At 36.0% G+C, this 20,298-nt stretch overlaps 1 protein-coding gene across 12 annotated transcripts in view; it reads right to left on the bottom strand.

Annotated features, from left to right (window-relative positions):
* The window catches only part of CEP128 (centrosomal protein 128), a 393,959-nt gene that overhangs the window by 248,046 nt on the left and 125,615 nt on the right, over positions 1 to 20,298 (bottom strand). For 11 of the 12 annotated variants that reach the window (XR_009355799.1, XM_059182638.1, XM_059182630.1 and 8 more), the window contains 2 exons: positions 19,211 to 19,861; positions 14,030 to 14,194 (listed from right to left, as the gene is read on the bottom strand). Coding sequence is in view for 11 of the 12 variants with exons in the window: in XM_059182638.1 (XP_059038621.1) it covers positions 14,030 to 14,194; positions 19,211 to 19,861 (816 nt within the window). In the remaining variant the exon portion in view is untranslated. The remainder of the gene's footprint in view (positions 1 to 14,029; positions 14,195 to 19,210; positions 19,862 to 20,298) is intronic. The other variant, XM_059182635.1, reaches the window with a different exon arrangement.

The following is a 20,298-nucleotide window of genomic DNA, read 5'->3' as shown; positions in this document are numbered from 1 at the left end:
ACTGGCACATCAGGGATATACAAGCCACAGGAACAAGTGCTCCATTCTCTTGGGTGGTGTTTTGATGAAGACTGAAGTACATCTCCCTAACTTTCTCCTCTGTTCACATTCAGTTTCTGTCCAAACTCTCCCTGCTGACTGATAAGGCATCGCTTTAGAGATATTGATATCGTCACAGAATCTTCCTCTCATCTAGGAGCCTTTCTGAAAAAAATTAACATCCTGGCTCTGAACAACATTTGAAGACTTTTTGAAGCTTACTTACTAGAAAGCAACCTTTCCGTCAAGGCCCCCAAGAGGTGAGGCTACTCGGCCCTGTACTGTTTGGCTACCACCACCTACACTTCCTAGCCTTCAAAATTTAGCCTTCGAGACTTAGTCTCCTTCCTTTACAGATTTCCCAAAGCAAAATGTTCCTAGAGCATATTATGTATATCAGTTTTAAATAAATAAATACACACACACACACACACACACACACACACACACACACACATATATATAGCTGTAATATAATTACTCTTCCATCAGCCTCCCTCAATAAACTGCCAATTTCGGGAGACTGCAAAATATGCTTATAACTACCTTTAAACTCCACAACTTTGTTGAATAAGTGATTTAAAGTTTTTCAAAGACTCAAATTCAATACTGGAAAAATCATTTCATCAATGACGATGTAGACCTACAGACCCTCTGAAGCTACTGATGTGTGCTTGGAGGTTCCTTCTATGCATACGTAGACCTCCAGAATGCGGCTGTATTCTCACCGGTGTGATATTAATAAAGAACCCTATCAGGGTTACTGAAGCATTTAGAGGACAACTGAAATCCAGGGAATTCACAATGATGTTCTAACTGTTCTTCCTTTTTTCATTTCCTTCAGAGCCAGCTTTCTTCCATCAACTATCCACTATTTCTATATTTTGATATTCCTAAAAATGTTGATATTATCAGAAAAGGCACTATAAATTCAATCTCTTTAGCAAAGACTGAGAACTTCATTACCCACTTCACTATCTTTTGAGAGACAGTCAGCAGGCTAGGTCCAACTGACCTCCCTTTGAAGTTAAACTCACAGAGAGTAACAGAATCACCAGAACTATGAACTCACATGGACCTTTGAGATCAATTGTTTTAACTACCTATTATTCTTTCAAGAATCTTTTATGTGACATTTCTGGCAAATGGTCATCTGACCCTCTACATGAACAGCTCTAGTTTCAATGAATAAAACCCTTGACAAAACCATAACGTCCTTTCATTTGCCTAAGTGCTGTACTCAAGAATTAAAGTGAATAGATGAATCCCCTACCCTCACTTAATCATATTCCAGGTAAATCCATGTTCTTTTATTTAACTGGGTTTCAGACACTGCACCACACTGGTTCTCTATCTGCGTGTGCTCCAAAACCTAAATCTAGGAGTTAAGTAAGCTCTTCCAGACTTCTGTACCACTCTGTATTGACTTATTCATTCATTCAACAATTTTTATAGAAAGCCTACTATGGTAAGACATTCTCCTGAGTACTAGGGACAGAGTGAATAATTAAGGCTCCTGTCCTTATATAGCCAACAACTATCTCCATGAAATGTCATCCCTTTCATTTTGCCTCATTCTTCTGGCTTGAGAATACTTATCTGAATACTAAATTGTTCCCAATAAATTAGCTTTTTCTCCCAGTTTCATGTTTCAGAAACAGCTCTACAAATGGAACTAGCACAGCTCATTCTGAGGGAGAAGTGGAAAACTGGCTGGCTGACATCAATCCAATCATCCTGTCTGATTTGAGGATACATGGATTAATAAGGGAAGATGATAATATTTAGGCACTATTATGAATAGTAATTGGTTTTCTAGAGAATTCAGAAGTAATTCTACAACAAGACTAATCAAAAGCCATCTTTTCCTATAGAATTAGAGGTAACTCGAAGTATTTTAGAGACTGTTTAGGAATTTGGAAGAAAAAGTGGCTTTGGGGCACAATGAATAGGGCAGTGGACTTCCAGGAATATGGAAGACACAGTTAGTCCAACTTCAATGTTTCAGCATGAATGGACATGTATGTCAAGGTCATGGCACCACAAAAGGAGCCTCTCTGTGGGGAAGAAGATGGGATTAAATAGACAGTTACAGATGAAGCTGACTATAGCAGTCTGTATGCTCCAAAAAGAAAGATATCCTATACCATGGCTGAGTTTGAGAAAGAACCTTAGAGAATAAACTCAACCCTAAATTACACAAATGAGGAAACCAAAGTTCAGATAGAATAAATAACTGAACCAAAGTTAAAGAGGTCATAACCCATAACTTGAGTCTCCTGGCTCCTGACTATGTGCTCACTATTAAAATACCAGATAAGTTGAGTTTTTAAAATTGGAATTTAGAAACCCAATGCGAAAAATTCAGGAAAGTTAACAGCCAGTTATGAGGGGACTAATACAGCTATAAAGTAGAAAGAATAACAAAAAATACTTCTGAATATATATAGTTATAAATGAAATACGTGACGTAGTGGGAAATTCAGAACAGAACACACACACACACACACACACACACACAAAAGAGAGAGAGAGAGAGGAACATCAAGCATGCATAAAAAGCCTAAGCTTTTAGGGGCTATCTATCTAAACTAGAGATATACCCTATGTACACATAAAATCTGCTGTTGGCATTTTTAATCAAAAAGTATACTAATCACACAGTAAGCAAGTTATAGTTCCATTGTCAAGAGAGCAAAGACTTTATGAAGCTTCCATTTCAGGAAAGGAAAGGATTACACTGTTGACATTTGTGTCTAAAGCAAATTTTAAAAAAAATACTGTTCACAATCTCTTCAAACACACATATGTGCACACATACAATGTTGACTGGCTTCATCAATGGATCTGCAATTCTAAGGATGAGAAATTCCTCTACTTATATATTTATGTTGCAGCACACTCTTTACAACTCAGAACATTCACTTTCCCAAAGGCTGTAAAGATTGTAAGGAGACAAAATCTTAAAGGAAATAGAACTTCAATAAACTAGAGCATGTCCAAAATATTATCTCCTTGGCGAAAGTTTGTGAGATCCCTTCAATGTCCTAAGAGGCCCAGAAGAACCACTTTATTTGCAATACAGCTGGCTACAGGACATGAAAACAGGTCTTCACATACCTAACAATAAAAAAGCTTAGCAAATAAAGCACATTCACATGACTAAATAAATCATTAAGTACAAAGCTACTGTTAAAAAAAAAAAAAAAGCTACTGTTATTCCTTTATTGAAAACTAACTTGAATAAGCAAGTATGACAATATTTCAGCCCCAAGGTCATCTTTAACACATCAGCAGTGGGTGAGGGAGAGACAGGATGAGAGGCAGAGAGAAATAAAATTAGATTAAAGGCTAGAATTAAAACAAACAATGTAATTCAAAGTTATTGGAAGCATGGCATGTTGAAACTATAGACCAGCACATATCACCTAAAAAGTTTTGAGAAGGAATATTTCTGTAACTCAAGATAACTGCTATGCCTAAGCCTTAAATCCAGGACACTAGCATTACAAGGCAAATTATGAAACTATCCTGAACAAAAATTGGATCTGTCCGGAAGCCATTTATCTAACTCTCTAAAGAAAGCTCACATTACTTTCACCAACAGAGTTGACTCAACTACAAGGAAGTTAAGTTACAATGAAATGCCAACCAAGGCAGAAACTGCAGAACAACTAAAAGAAGGATCTACTGTGGGTATTACAGGGTATCTGAAAAGAGTTTCATCTAGAAAATTACCACACTGTAGTTCACACTGTCTTACAAAACAAGAAGCAAATAAATAAACAAATAAAACATTAAATCTTGGCCACACCATAACTACTTTTTGCAAACTTGTTTCTTAAAAATACAAGTTTTTATGTGACTGTGCACTTTTTAAATTCAAAGTATGGCTGTACATTAAATGTTGAGATTGGTATTTAAAAATAAATAAAACAAAACAAAAAACCAAAGCAGCACTTCCAAAATCAACAGTTCAGATCAGTTTGAAAAAGTCTCCATGGATCCAACCTATGTATATCCTGTGCCCTTAGTGAACCCAACACTACTTAGGAACAAAGAGGACAAGGGAAGGTCATAAACTGAATTTTTCACCCATTATAAAAGTGCAATAACATGCATTTTCTTCCCCACCCATGCAGATATTGTAACAACAGATAAGTTGAGCTCTAAGAATGATAGGAATATCTGCCCCTTCTCTTGCCCCCCGGCACTTTATAGGAGCTCCCTCTAGGGTTCCTATTACTTTGTATGTCTTTATGTCTGTCTCTTTAGCAGACTGTGAATTCCTATTGGGCAGAGATCTTATTTTTTATTTAAACATCCCAGTACCTAGTAGAGTGTCTCAGATAGCAGTCAATCGATAAATTTTTCTGAAATATACATGTCCTTGTATGTTCCATTCATTCTGTGAGCATTTTGTGTGTGCGTGCTCTATGGGCCCAACAGAATAGACCCCAACAATACGACAATGAAGAAAACAAAATCTCTGAACTCAAATGACTTCTTATGTTTCTGAAAGTTTGCTTTTGCAATAAATCAATCAATGAAATCATTGAGGGCAATCATCTTGTCAGTAACAGGTTACTGTAAATGGCAAGGCCAGTTGATGTCACAAAAGCGAGGGCACTGCCAGGGGTAGGAGTAAAGAGATGCAAAACAAGCTTTAAGGATAGAACTAGTAAGATCTATTAATGAATTAAGTACAGATTCATGTGTGAATGAATGAAATGCTTCTTTATATGTATTTAATAAGCAAAAGAACACTGTAATTCCTACTAGAATATTGGTTTCTTAAAATAAAAGTGCTATTATTTTGTGGGTTAGATATTCTTTTTTCTCCTCTGTAAGTAGATGCTTTACACTATTTCCTTCAAAGAAGGGAAAGAAGTTACAATTAATAGTATGGTAAGAATAAGAGCTGAAAGCATCAGTAAAACAGAAGCACTAATATAAAAAAAGTAAGGCATAATTAGAACATTGGATATATGATTTGGTACATATTAAAATTGGGATATGAAAGAGTTTCCAATCCATAACCTAGTCTTAGGCAGGCATAGAAAATTTACCCATAAGACAGAAACCAAAAAAACACAAATTCAGATTTAAACTCCTAACCCCACTTAAGGAAATTATTCTTGCCTCAGGCTTTTTAGTATCTTTTTCTAGAAGAATATTGAGCAATACAAAAATCATTGGCAGCATAATCAGAAAGGTGTCAGGACATGTATTGGATACATTCCTAGAAATTAATATTCAAAGTCGGAAACAAAAATACCACTGAAGGGTATTTTATGCATTCATTAAGTTTTATGACCATTTTGCAATTATTATGTATTTCTCTTAAGTCAAATGCTAGGAAACAGAAATAACGTTAGTTATTTAAAATCAGCCACTTTTGATGCATTTCTTTTTCTGAAACAAAATACGGACAAGGAAACAAACAACCAGAGTTTCAAATTATGCATTTGGAACGAACACTGTTTAATTTTCAAAAGATAAAAATGTATCATTCAGCACCAGAGAAATGTTTATAAGCTTACCGTGTCTTTAAAAACCATCGGGACTTATTCTCTTTTTTTCTTAAAATATACTTAAGCATTCATTTATTCTTAATGAAAGAATATGGGGGGAAAAAGTTAAGAACAAATTTCCAAATAATATAACTTATGTTAACAATGACCACCTCCTGTTGTTTTCCTAAAATTTACAGACTATTGCTCACTTGACATTAAATGACAAAGTGGATAGAGTCACTTTAAACTGTGATTTAAAAACAAAAACAAAACACCCAACCTCACTTAAAACAAACCTGGACATTCATTTTATGTTCTCTTTTAGGGTCTAACCAAAGCAAGCAAGCTAGGACCGCTTACCTCCCAACAAAGCACTGAAACAGATAAAATACAGGACACTTCATGCAGCCTATTCCCCTTGGCTTTCCACATCACAACCAACTGCATGTACCATTATTTAGCCTAACTCCTACACTATGGCGATCACTCACAATCTCAAAATTAAATGAAATCAAACTAATAGTACAAGATTTTAAAGGTAAGTGTCCAACAAGACTGCACTCCTCTAAAGCCTTTGTAATTTTTTCAGGGGCTCAATGAATTAAGGATTAAATGGCAGTCCTCTTAAATCGAGTCCAAATCAGGGATGAAAAATTTGCAAACTTTGACTTCACTCATTATATTCATTTAAATTCAACCTCTTTGATTGCAAATGTTGGTAGAAAAGTCACTGCCAATGGAACAGAGTTTGAAAATGCGTCTCCACACTTACCTTCCATTTTGGAAAGTAGAGACCACATGTACTTCTATACAGCCTTTATTTCTTGCCCCGTCCTCTGCCACAGCTGTATGTATAACTGCCCCCTCCCCCTAATCACTGCATAGTCACTTCACCTTTGCATTTTAAAACTGTTTCTTAAAACCTGGCATAGATTTTCATATACGGTAAGGACTCTGATGTTTTAGCCAACTCTGTGAAAGTCAAGGACTACTCTGGATTTAATGACTACAAGTGGTTCAATTAAAAGCACTTTATAAGTAACAAATACAAAACAAAGCATATAATTCTACCTTTAATTTGACCATCTTATCTTCATTTTTTTAATATTTTTAAAGATTTTTTAAGAATTAATTTCATATGGGACGCCTGGGTGGCTCAATGGGTTAAGCTGCTGCCTTCGGCTCAGGTCATGATCCCAGCATCCTGGGATCGAGTCCCACATCAGGCTCCTTGCTTGGCAGGGAGCCTGCTTCTACCTCTGCCTCTGTCTGCCATTCTGTCCGCCTGTACTCGCTCTCTCTCCCTCTCTCTCTGACAAATAAATAAATAAAACATTAAAAAAAAAAGAATTAATTTCATAGGAAATTACTCATAACAAGTCAGTCAGTGTTTATATTTAGAGTATCTAGTTTAAATTTCCCTCCAAATTAATACAGGGTAGCTACAACTTTATTCTCTCTATTCTACTCACACAATTTAAAATAGATGCTGCACTAAAGAAAGAGTAAGTCCTGCCTAAAAATGTCCGAAAGTATAAACACTAAACACTAAAGTAAATGAAAGAAGTCAGCAGCTCATTTGCTTCTATTTCTTTCTTGCTATTCGGAAAACAAAAAAAATAAAATCAGAGAATTCTGCCTTCCACAAAGAGTTCTTAGAAAAAAAATACAGAACTGTGACTCTATAAAGTAGTGAATACTTTATAGACAGCTGACAATTGTATATATTTTTCCATATGATGAAAAATACCAATCCTGAACAGATGAGAACTGAATTAGAACTGAAAATTGATTCATTTTTTCCTGCCACAGATATATTTTTTCCTACCACAGATATATTTTATGTGGCAATATCAGGTTTTAATTTGATTTTTCTAACAAAGTCACTGATGACTTCTTTTCCAAAATTGGTGTCAAGCTAAAAAAATTAAAGAGTATATGGTAATCTGTTGAATATAATAACCCTAAATTTAAATTCAACAATATGAGTTCAATGAAAAGATACAAATGTGAGTCATTTTGCTGGCAGTAAATAAAGGGAAAAAAATAAAAGGAATTTGTGCTCATATCCTGTTTCCACCACAAGCTATGCAATGTTGGACAAGTCACCATTATACTCGCAACCTCAGTTTCCACCATCTGTAAAAATGGGCATCATAATTACACAGAAGAATTACCATTTTTCAAAGATCATTATATATTATTAAAACAAATCCCTTAAGTGTTTTTATCCAATATAATAATAGCTTTAAAATATCTGCTACATAGGGTGCCTGAGTGGTTCAGTGGGTTAAAGCCTCTGCCTTCGGCTAAGGTCACGGCCCCTCATTGCAATAAGGGGGGAGCCTGCTTCCCTTCCTTTCTTCCTGCCTGCCTCTCTGCCTACTTGTGATCTCTGTCTGTCAAATAAATAAATAAAATCTTAAAAAAAAATTTTTTTTTTAAATCTGCTAGGTGTCACTTCACAAATAATTTGAATAAAGCATTTCAAGGGAAGGAACAAAAATATATGTTTATGAATTCTGATCTACTCAATACTTAGACTCCTATAACCACTATAGCCTTGGATGTCACAAAATCTGTGGCCTTAAGGTATTCCCTAATTGCGTAATCACAGTTTCTCTCTCCTGAAAAAATAATAGAAAAGAAGCCTCTTGAGAGAATTCAGAATACTACATAAATTAGCAATAATTATACAAGCTAGGTAAGAATCCCAGATAACCTATATAATCTATATACTGGTTCTTATAGGTGCTGGTACAACAGGAAAAAAAAAAATAGAATTTGTAAGCCTGATTCCTATTTCCATTTCTACCAATGGACAGCTAGAGCACTTGGGCAAGTCTCAATTAACTCTTTGGGCCAGACCTGCCTCATCTATAAAAGAAGATGGTGGAGGGCTAATATTGTTAAAGGTTCTTTTATACTTCAGAATTACACTGATGGTAAATGTTCTGGGAAACACCACCTCTGCACAATATTCCAGTACAATCTTGTAAACACTGAGACCCTGCTTATTAAAAATAAAAGCTAATATGTAGATTTTTTTTGTGGGGCAGAGAAACAACCTACTAAAGAATCTTCCAACACTGCCAGGGCACCTGGGTGGCTCAGTGGGTTAAGCCTCTGCATTCGGCTCAGGTCATGATCTTGGGGTCCTGGGATCGAGCCCCGCATCAGGCTCTCGAGAGCCTGCTTCTCCTCCTCTCTCTCTGCCTGCCTCTGTGCCTATTTGTGATCTCTCTCTCTCTGTCAAATAAATAAATAAAATCTTAAAAAAAAAAAGATTATCTTCGAACACTGCCATGGCTAGTTATAACCACAAGGCATGTGTACCCATGTGACAGCATCTCTCATAATGGGGGAAGTTCTACATATGGTTGTGATTATGGGCGGAATAAAGGAGAAAAGCAAAATGAGGAGAGTGGATACCTCTGGCTTCCTCCAGGTTTGGGTATCTAGTAGCAAGAAGCCTGTCTGCATGATTTTCCTTAGAATTAAATCAGTAACAAATACAAATGAAAGCTCTAAATATGGAAAGCACTGGATCATATAGGAGAGAAATTACTTGATCTGTAATTTTAAAATAGAAAACACACAGTAATGTAATCAACAAGAGAATGCCATATTCACCAGATAAAATATTCGGTGTCAAATAAACTTGATTTTGAAAAATGTTCAAGGACAGGCAAATTCAGAACACAAAGCTGTGCACGGCAAATAATCCCAAATGGGATCTGTGTATCTGAGTGTATAGAAAAGAACCCCAGAAAGAATTTTACCAGAACTTGAATGAAAGAACGTTAGGTGGTAAGATCACAGGTGAGTTTTTAAACCTTCCTTATTACCTAGGGGCGCCTGGGTGGCTCAGTGGGTTAAGCTGCTGCCTTCGGCTCAGGTCATGATCTCAGGGTCCTGGGATCGAGCCCTGCATCGGGCTCTCTGCTCAGCGGGGAGCCTGCTTCCTCCTCTCTCTCTCTGCCTGCCTCTCTGCCTACTTGTGATCTCTGTCTGTCAAATAAATAAATAAAATCTTTTAAAAAAATCTATTTTATAATTTTTAATGTTCCCTTTTAAAGAACAAAATATTTTTCTAAACATAATTTCAGAATTTATTAAAATGAATATAACAAAATAATAAAATTACTCTTTCTCCAACATCTGAAATTTAATGTCTCCATTAGTCTACATTGGAGATAGGAAAACAATCTCAGAACATTACTATCATTACTATCATTTCACTAATTATGAAAATACCTGCAAAAATAGTGTATTTTTTTTCATAAAACAGCCATGCTTCCAAAACATAGGGTTCAAAGAATAGACACAGTATAAACAGAATAATCTACAAAATAATATTCTCTTAATTTTAGACACCATATTTATGTCTAAAATATCATATAAATATGTTTGAAAATTAAAAACATTTAATACCTAACACTACAAAATTACTTGGAAAGTTCCACAAGTGTGACCAGTATCATTAGTAAACTCACACCTACTTTAATAAAATGTTTTTTAAGTTGGATCAGATACAGGTCTGTATATATAAAAGACATATAAAATTTTCACTATGTGAACTTTGATGTTGACTTGCTAAGCAAAAATGGCTTAATCATATGCTCTTTTGATGATTCAGATTCCAGTGAAACCAATAAAAATATATTTCTGATAAAACAAACAGCATTATGAGTTTCCAGGTAAATGCCAGAAGAACAAAAAGATTAATATTAATAAGATCCTTTTAGAACAAAAGAAGAAATCAAATATTTTCCTTTAAAATTTTAAGCAAAAGGAATATTAAATTTCAATGACACTACAAAGTTCTATCTAACATTTCATGAGAGCTTTTTCCCTAGTAAAAAGTTCATAATAGCTTTAAATGCATATGTAAATATTCTGTGGGTTGTATAATACTTGTTCTCTTTGTCATGTAAAATTGAAAAATAACATTTGATATTAAACCAAAATCAGATGTTGGAAAAATGCATCTTATTATCTACATATCTACATATCACCACTAAATACATAAGGAAAATATGTTACATTAGTTATTCTGTACACATATACCTAACAGCAATCTTTTACTACTGATTCATGTTGCTGATGGTAATGGTTTTATATGAATTTTGATGCAATTTTAACATTTATTAGCTTACCAAATAATAACATGACAAGAAACAAAGACCTAAAGTAAGCAGTCAAAATAGTAGCATGACATTTAAAAAAAGAGGGGAAGTGCCACTTACGCCACTAAGATGAACATGTGAGAATAATGCTATGTTAGGTAAACAAGAAAGGCTTCCCTTTTGAATCACATTTGAAATCCCCTCAATCCATAAAGCCCCATTTATCAAGTTCAATGTATTGCTTACATAGTAATCTTTGGGTTACAAGTCATAGGGCTTTTTTTTTCCACTGAAAATATATTTTCATCTTGTTTCCCTGTTTTTATTTTCCACAGTCTGCTGTAACGCCCCCCCACACACACACACATACACAATGTACATATACCCACAGGTTATCCATATTTTTTATCCTCATATTATATGCTTTTGCAAGTATGTATATATGCGCGCACATGTGCGTTTACACACACACACACACACACACACGCACACATCCTCTTTATCCACAATTTACTTACAAATTATCTACTGTGTATCTGGCTCTGTGCCTGATCTTGGAGATGGAAAAACAATCAAGATTTGGTTCCTGTCCTCAAATAGAAAACATAATTATAAAACTATCTACTTGTTTGGTTTGCTTGACACACATGCCTTCAATATCACCTGCTAATAGAAATGCCAGTTCTTTTCACAAGGGAGCCTCCTCTGGGGGCCATCTGTCTCAAGTGATTCAACACAGTCTGGTTCTAAACTTCCAGTCTGCATAGTTCCCTGGCCCTTCACTACCTAACATTATTCGACAGGACCACAGGCAATCAATACTGGCTGATTGGTTGATTGCTTGGTTGAACCACTAATCAGTATTTATTTGGAAACATAACAATAACAAAATAATGGCATTTACTAATTGATAGCTTATTATATATCAGTTACTCTGCCAGGCACTTTATATATTTTTTTCACATTTAATTCTGTAACAGAGGAATCATCATACCTTTTTAAAGATGATAAAACTGAGATTTTGAGTTTTAAAAAACATATAGCTAGAAAATTACGTACACTCAAATGTTTTGCCCATAGCCACTAACGCTATGCCACCTCTCAGAGAGAAGAGCCCTATCTATAGATGGGGAGCCCAACCATATTTTGATTCATATGCAACCATATACTAAGGCACAGGTCAACATAAACAGCTAAGTGAATCCGAAGTACTTAATCATGTACACAAAAAACAGATCTTAAAGGAAAGCAGCCATATAAGCTATATATATTTATTTATACATGTACTTTATATCTATATGTATCAATATCGATATCAATATATCTTTAAGATTATTCAGCAGTTTAGATTCCAGAAACATCTTTTGTCTGCATTAGCACACACTGTCAAGACTGGACTCTACAGTTGTAACAACTGAAAGTGATTTTGTTTTTCATGATCTGGCTAGGAGCATTCAGTTGCAAATCTGTGTCTTATCTGCAACTGAATGCTCCTAGCACCCAGTAGGAGGCCTGCCACATACTGGATGCTCAACACAGAGCAATGGAATACAATCGTTAACTCCTGAAACTTTTTTGTAAGGTGAATGTTCCACATATACGAATATGTGATAACATGTATATATTTAGAACATCACAAATAGAATCAGTGAGGAAACATATATTTTAAGCAGAGCAAGGTAAACTCACATCCCAACATAAGAAATTTTCACCATTATTTCTTAAATGCAAATGCGTAAGTATAGAACACATTAAAACAATCTTCTGGTTAGAATTTTAATTATGGAAAAGCTGGAAAATTTAGCATTGTCTCCACAGCAACTACACCCTGACAGCAGATCCATTGGACACACTCAAAACCAAACAGTATGGGGCGCCTGGGTGGCTCAGTGGATTAAGCTGCTGCCTTCGGCTCAGGTCATGATCTCAGGGTCCTGGGATCAAGCCCCGCATCAGGCTCTCTGCCTGACTCTCTGCCTACTTGTGATCTCTCTCTCAGTCAAATAAATAAATAAAATCTTTAAAAAACAAAACAAAACAAACAAAACATAAGAACTAAATTGCAGCAGTTGTCAAGACTGTAGGCCTTAATTTAGCAACTTAATTTAGCACATTTATTCATAAACACCAAACTTATATCTTACTTCCTTGATTTTAACAACTACTAGAAAAGGAAAAAAATATACCTATAAAATATAATGAATTTTACAAAAACATAAAGAGGAAAAGATCAGTAAAGCAGTTAAGGAAGTTTCTTCCTAGAGGTCTGTGAAGCATTTTATGATACCTTACCCAGTGGTGGCAGCTTACTCACACATGTAACCTTATCAGCTACCTGTCTATGTTGTCTTATCCTCCTACCAGTAAGTTCTTTAATGGTCATCTTTACATGTGACTTCGATCATACTCAACTACAAATCCTTTTGGAAGTTGGTGGAAGAGAGATATTCTAATTGACTTTTGCCATAAAAGCAGTGACTCTCTGAGAGTCCCTAGTTTTCTACACAATGCCTGACAGCAGATACTCAAAGTCACACATCTACTGAAAGGAAAGCAGTAAATCTGCCAGGAATGTTCCAAGGTTACCAACCTTCTTAAGCTTCAGTCTCTGCAACTGCAAAAATGAATTTAATAAAGTATCGACTTCATAAAATTTCATAAAATTACCATCAGCATTGAAAGTGCCTCACACATGGTGAGTACTTAACTATTACAGGTTTTATTTTGAGCCTCAGTTTCCTCATAGGTTAAAAGGGATCAATGAAATCTACCCCAGAGAGTTGTGAGATCTAAAAAAGCACACATACATCAATCAACTGGCATAAATGCCTTACATATAACAGGTCCTCAATAAACCAGAATTCCTTTCTTTGCTACCTTGCCTCTAAACTCCTATTTTAAGATCCAGAAGAAATTTAAAAATCAAATGTAGTAGAAGGTTAATCGTTTGGTTGAAAGACTCAAAATCCAGCATTCTAACAAACTAGCACTCTTTTTGTGGCACCAATATAACTTTCCCATGAAAGACAACAATTACCATTTATTAATACATAAAATAGGGGCAGCACCTGGGTGGCTCAGTCGGAGAAGTGACCGATTCTTGATTTTGGTTCAGGTCATGATCTCAGAGTTCTGAGACTGAGCCCCACATCGGGCTCTGTGATGAGCCTGTAGGCTGCTTGAGATTCTCTTTCTCTTCCTCTCCCTCTGCAACCCCCCCGACCCCCATCTGCGGGCCTGCTCTCTCTCTCTTAAAAAAAGAAAACTGCATAAAATATATTCTATAAGAAATACTAGAAGAAATCTGAATAAGTCTTTAAAATTAGAATTCATTCATATTTTTACCTTTTCTTCTAGCTGGTCCTTCAAAGCCTGATATTTTAGCTTCAGTTTTCTATTCTCATTTTCATTCTGGGTTAATTCATCTGTCAGCCTATCACACTGTGACTTCACCTTCTCTAGCTGACAACGATGGACTTTGGCTGTATTCTTATCTTCTAGGCTTTCTGCCTGAGAAAAAAAAAGGAGAAAAGAGAAAGTCCACTGGCCACAGCCAAACTGTACCACAAAAAAATTACACGTTATCAGTGGGCAAAAATGTCAAGAGTTTGCTCTAAGCATCTGTACATAACATACACACCATACACACACAAAAAAGGAAATGCTCCTAGCATTTATTCAATCCCTCCTTAGCGCTTACTGAGCACTTACTCAGTGAAAAGTGCTACTAAGTGCTGAGATAGCAAATATGAACAGTAAGTGGCCAGATGCATCTATCAATTCTACAACAATGAAGAAGTGCTTAATGAAGGCAGAAGCAAATACTGTGGTGCCTGCTTTGCAAACCAAAGCAGGCACCCCAATTCTACTGACAGGGAAAGAGGCTGTGAGAGGTATCCCAAAAGGGAAATACTATGACCCAGTACTGACTGATCACTTTCCTCCTCTATAAAAGGAGCTTTACAACATTCCTGCTCAACCTCTCTCCTGGGTTTTGTGAAAGAACTGTGTACTTTCAGGATAACAAAATTACTGATGCCACCTTGTGAGGCCGAAAGGATTATGAATTGTAGCAGCCAAGAAACTATAAGTAACTGAACTTGAAAAGGAGTTTTTAATCAAAATTTTTTATCAAAAATAACCAGTGATTATTTATTTCAGTGCCAACAGTGTAATAAAGTACCTGGTTTTTTAACTTTTTCTCAAATATAACCAGAATCAACTTTAAGAAAAAATTAGGAATAATCTATTCAGTGTACAAAATTCAAAAAAGATTTGCCAGGTATGTGAATTTTAAAACTTTTAAGATGACAACAATGCAAACACTTCCTATAGGTCAGGCACTGCTCTCAGATCTCTTTGCACAGTTTTTCCTCATTGTGTCCTTGCAACAACCTGCCCAGGGAGGTACTATTACCACTGCCTCCTTTTTTGCAGCTGAAGTCCAGAGACACTAATAACTTATCCCAGCATATGTAATGAGGAACGACAGAGCCAGGATTTGAACCCAGGAATTCTAATGTGCAGACTTTCAACTATTCTGCCACACTGCTTTTAGGAAGGTACACTTATCATTTTTAAAAACCAGCTGTGTACAACTTGACAATGTTAACTGGTCACACCTACCAGTTACTAACAGCTTGAAAGCAACTACCTATGATCTGTTTAAAACATGTGTTTTAATTTCTAAGATACATTTTTTTTTTCTTTTTACAAGTATATTGTATGTGTGTAATCAGGTACGTAGGAATTCAACCACTGGAATCAATTTCCTGAGAGGAAGTTTTGTCAGCTTCACACAAAATCTGTATTATAGTCACCTCACAAAAATTCACCTAAGACTGGATGCCATTTCAAATTAACACAGGAATTGATTTTTAATAAGGAATCCTGTTTTCACAACCTAAAAACAAAATTACAAAATAAAGCCTCTCATCAGGAAAATTGCTCAATTATGATTTTAAGTTTCAATAGAATGCTTTGCCTTTTCTTCATGGCTAATGAAACTCTTGGGTACAGAAGGTTCCCCTAAAGCCAGTGGAGAACTGGAGTTAGCTCAGGGAGCCTTAAAAACCAGCGATGCTCATCTCTTTCCAAAACTGTCCCTCTCTGGTGATAACGTTCTTTGATAGCCTGAAGTCAAGTGGGGTATATATACAATATATATACAACACTAAACTGGGCAAATGCTACAAATCAGGGTTTCCTCTTTGACTTCCCGCCCCCAGTTTTAAAATATTTGCCCACACGCCAACGCCTAAATTTGACTAAGAACTTACTTCTTATGGTTTTATTAGTACATTTACATTGCACTCTAAGGTTCACAAAGTGATGTTGTACTCATGAAAACCCTGTGATAAAGACATTACTAGTCCCATTTTATTGATGAGGTGAAAAAAGGTTAAGTAACTTGACGAAGATCATATAGCCAGCAAGAAGCAAAAGTATAAAAGTAGAGATCAAACCCTTAGTCTGTGATCCCTCCCCACCAAAAAGGCTCCACCACATGATTTCTATTGAAATCATAATGAGGTGATAACCCAATATCCTTCAAATATGAATAGGAGCCAGAATATTTCATTAAAATATTTTACATTTAAATTTAAAAATAGGCATAAGTAGACCTAGATGGGGAAAATATATAAATCGTGCAGAGAAAAAATATGAGTAATGTATCAGCATTTATTGGACTCAGAAAAATAAAAGTGAAGCCAAAAGACAAAGAAATAGAACATTTAAAGAGCTACTTGTCCCAAGTCCTCTTATACATAATTCAGTACACTAAGTCATCTGTGGTGACCATTATTATCAACTCCTTTTAATTAATATAAATAAGCAAAAGTATAGGATCATGTTAGTGAAATAGCATGAAGTAGGGGTTTTTCCTTATGGGCAAGTTATTCAGTTTACAATGAAAGTGCTTACCATCTCTGGTTCTCCTTTTAAGCTCTTATGTTGCTTTTATACCACATTAAAGAGTGGCTGAAACACCCCTCCTCTGTCTTCCAAATTTAAAAAAAAAAAATGCCTAAAAGTTTCAAAATATCTACAGAGTACTTCTAAGTTATATACTCTTTACAGTCAGAGAATTTCTCAAAGCTTTACCGTCATTTCACTATACATGAATACAAAGCACTTCCTAATGAAGGGATGGGGGAAACTGCCTGTTGAATACTATCTACTCTGTTTTGATCCAACCCCCTCACATTTCCTCATGGACCTTCCCTAGCCATCTCTGACAAATGGGGTAAACACATTTGGAGTTCTTCTTTTAATCTGCCACATTTGACACACTTTTTTTTTCTTAAGATTTTTATTGATTTGTCAGGGGGGGGGGGAGCATAAGTAGGGGGGAAGAACAGGCAGAGGGAAAAGCAGGCTCTCCGCCAAGCAAGGGGCTCAATATGGGACTCAATGCCAGAACCCTGGCATCATGACCTGAGCTGAAGGCAGACACTCCACTAACTAAGCCACTCAGGCATCCCACATTTTGAACACTCTTGACTATACCTTTCTTAAAATGTCCTGCCTAGGTTTCCAAGATACTATTCCTTTCTGGTTCCCTCCTGCCTCTCATATAGTCCTTTATTCTTATCTGCTAGAACCTTTTTCTCAATACTTCCCTTAAACATTGATGTTCTAGAGTTTCAGCCTCTTCTTTCTCCCTACATGATCTCATTAAAATTCTATGATTTCAACTACCACCAATGGGTCACTGGATCCCAAATAGTCAATTTTAATCTCATTTTCCTCCTCAATGTCTAATCCATTATGAACTAAAAGCTGTTTTGCCTAGATTTTCATGGTTAGGCTTCTGTTCTTTTTCACCTAACTCAACATGCATTAAAAACAAACAAACAAACTGGATTTGCCACTCTTCTCTCCAAATCTGCTCTTCTATCTGCATTATCTACCTTGACAAACAGCCTCATTATCCACCTAGTCCCCCAGTGTAGTTAAGAACACAGGCACTTGACTACCTAGGTTCAAACCCTGTCTCTGCTACTTTCCAGCTCTAAGACCTTGGGCAGTTGGGTTTCCACACCTCAATTTTCTCATTAGAGAAAAAATACCATACAATCTGCAGGGATTGTGTGAGGATTAAATGGTTAATGCATGTAAAGTGCTTATAGTAATGATTGACATGAACTAAGTGCTGGGAAAAAATGTCTGCTACTATTATTATTATTATTATTATTATTATTGTCACAGCCAATCAATCAACATATGACATATATTTTATCTTCTTTAAGATTAGCTCCTCTCTATATTTCTGATTCTTCTTTTGTTTATGTCCTCATCAACTCTGACAGACTACTATGCAATATTTCATCAATATTAAGACATATTTTTCCACATTTTACCACCTCTGTCTTGGGATGTTGTCTTGCAGTTGACAGTATGTTATGCTTTCAGAAGGAGGTTTTTTTTTTCCTTAGTAGCACATAATGATGAGTCTTATAACTGATGGTATCTTAGGTTGAATAAAATATGGTAAGGGCCTTCTACCTATTCCCCCAGCCTCCATTCTGCTCTGCCCACCCCAATTAATAACCCCAAATCCACTACTGTCAGCAGGCTGCATAAAACTGGGGGAGAATTCATAAAAAGCTGAAAGCATTCTACGTATGTCAGCTATTTCATTATAACTTCATCTTTTATCAAAGCATTTTTATGGCAGTTGTATTTCAAGGAACTTTGAAAAAAAATTGTAATTAACCTTTGAAGACTTATCTATGTATTCACCTATTCAGCAGATATCTACAATGTTCCAGGAACTGTTCTAGGCACTGGAGATATAGCTGTAAACAAAAAACAGACTCCAATCCCAGTCCTCATGGACTTTTCATTCTAATAAAGGGAAACTAAACAATAAATAATATGGAATATATATCATATGACAAGAAGTACTATGGAAAAAAGCAAAAGCAGGAAGGAGGGACAGATTTATCACACTCCTGACAATCATGTTATAAAATAATTCCCCCGTATGGGGATAATGCTAATACCTTTAGACCCTAGAAATATTTCCCCAATGCAAGATCTCAATTATGCATTTACCCAGGCTAACTTTGATTTGGAAAAGAAAGGGTAAATCTCAAAAGCCTTGGGTTTACACAGCTTATAAGCTGATCCACTTTAGTTACCATACTAATAAGGATGGTGGTTTAAACTTCTATGGCCTTGTCAAGTCTTTGCCTTTTATGTTTTAGGAGGTCACAGATGTTGAATGAGGGCACGTTTCAGGTCCACGACTTACTGCCACCTCTGCCTTTCCTGAACTCCCAAAATAGCTAAACGTTCTTTTTAAAGGGCTTCAGTGCTCTGAAATAGGTGCTCCCAGGTGGCTGCTATAACTCATTTCAACCTGGCCGAACAGGCATGAATAAGCCTCTTTACTGTTAGTTTTATCTTCCCTTCAGTGCTTAGGAATACAGAATGATCTCTAAAAGTTTACGCTTTATTAACTTCATGAGCCACCAGAAAAATTCCTTCAGTATCATCAGGATAATTCAGCGCAGGTACCTTCAGTGTCCTAATATGATTCTCAGCCTCACTCTTTTCTTTCTTGAAGTGCTTCATCAGCTCCTGGATGTTCTGTTCGTGTTTCGTTTTCACACTCTGCAACGACGATGTAAGATCTTCCAGCTCCCTCTGGTGAACATCTCGTTCTAGCTTTAACTGTGTAATGATTGTAGCTGTTTCTTCATCTCTGGATTTCACCTGTATCTTGAGGTCAGCAAGGTTCTTAAGTACATCTTTCCTGGCTCGCTGTTCCTCGGCCAATTTATTAGCAAGATCCGCCCGGATGGCGCTCAAGTTTTTGATGGCTTCTTGCATCTCGAGAAGTTGAGCTTTGTCCCTAGCCTGACTCTTCTTTAGCTCTGTGATTTCTTCTTCCAGGTGAGCTTTCTCAACTTTCATCTGGCTTTGAATCTTATTCTGATGCTTCAATTCACTCTCTAGCCTTTGGATAGTGTCCACGGAATCCTTGACTTCTAGTTCAAGGTCAACTTGATGAGCCTTAACATCACTTAGTTTCTGCTCCTTACGGTGAAGCTCCTCCTCTTGAAGGGCACGCTTGGTTAAGACATCATTCAATTCCTTTCGAAGATTCTCTATTTGTTGTAACGCTGTATAAAGCTGGCCTTTCAGTTCATCCTTTTCTTTTAGAATCTATCAGGTTAAGAAAAAAAAAAAAAATCACTGTAAAATTCACCAGAGAGACTGTCAGAAAATAAAGTTTAATACACAAGGAGAAGAAAAATCCATAAAATAGGATTTTGTATTTTTTCCATTTTTTAATGAAAAATTGCTTTTAGGCTAGAAAAAGAAAAATACAATTACCCTGACGTAGCACCACACTGATATAATATGTTGCAGATTTTCAACACCAACACATATCAATCCTTGATTATAAATAATTATTTAAATGTAGGATAAAATTTAGCAAAAGAATGGGGAAAGAAAAAGATTCCTACTATAATTTACCAGAGGTTGAAATAATTAATGTTACTTAAAATAACAGTTCTTTGCATTTCAAATGCACCCGTTTAAAAAGGAGAAACCTCAAAACAGACAAGGAAGACAATATAGGGAACGATGCAGATACA

This window comes from Mustela lutreola, chromosome 7 (assembly GCF_030435805.1).
Source record: "Mustela lutreola isolate mMusLut2 chromosome 7, mMusLut2.pri, whole genome shotgun sequence".
Lineage (NCBI taxonomy): Eukaryota > Metazoa > Chordata > Mammalia > Carnivora > Mustelidae > Mustela > Mustela lutreola.
Note: the sequence above shows the minus strand (reverse complement) of the source record. Positions and strands in the feature narration are given on the sequence as shown.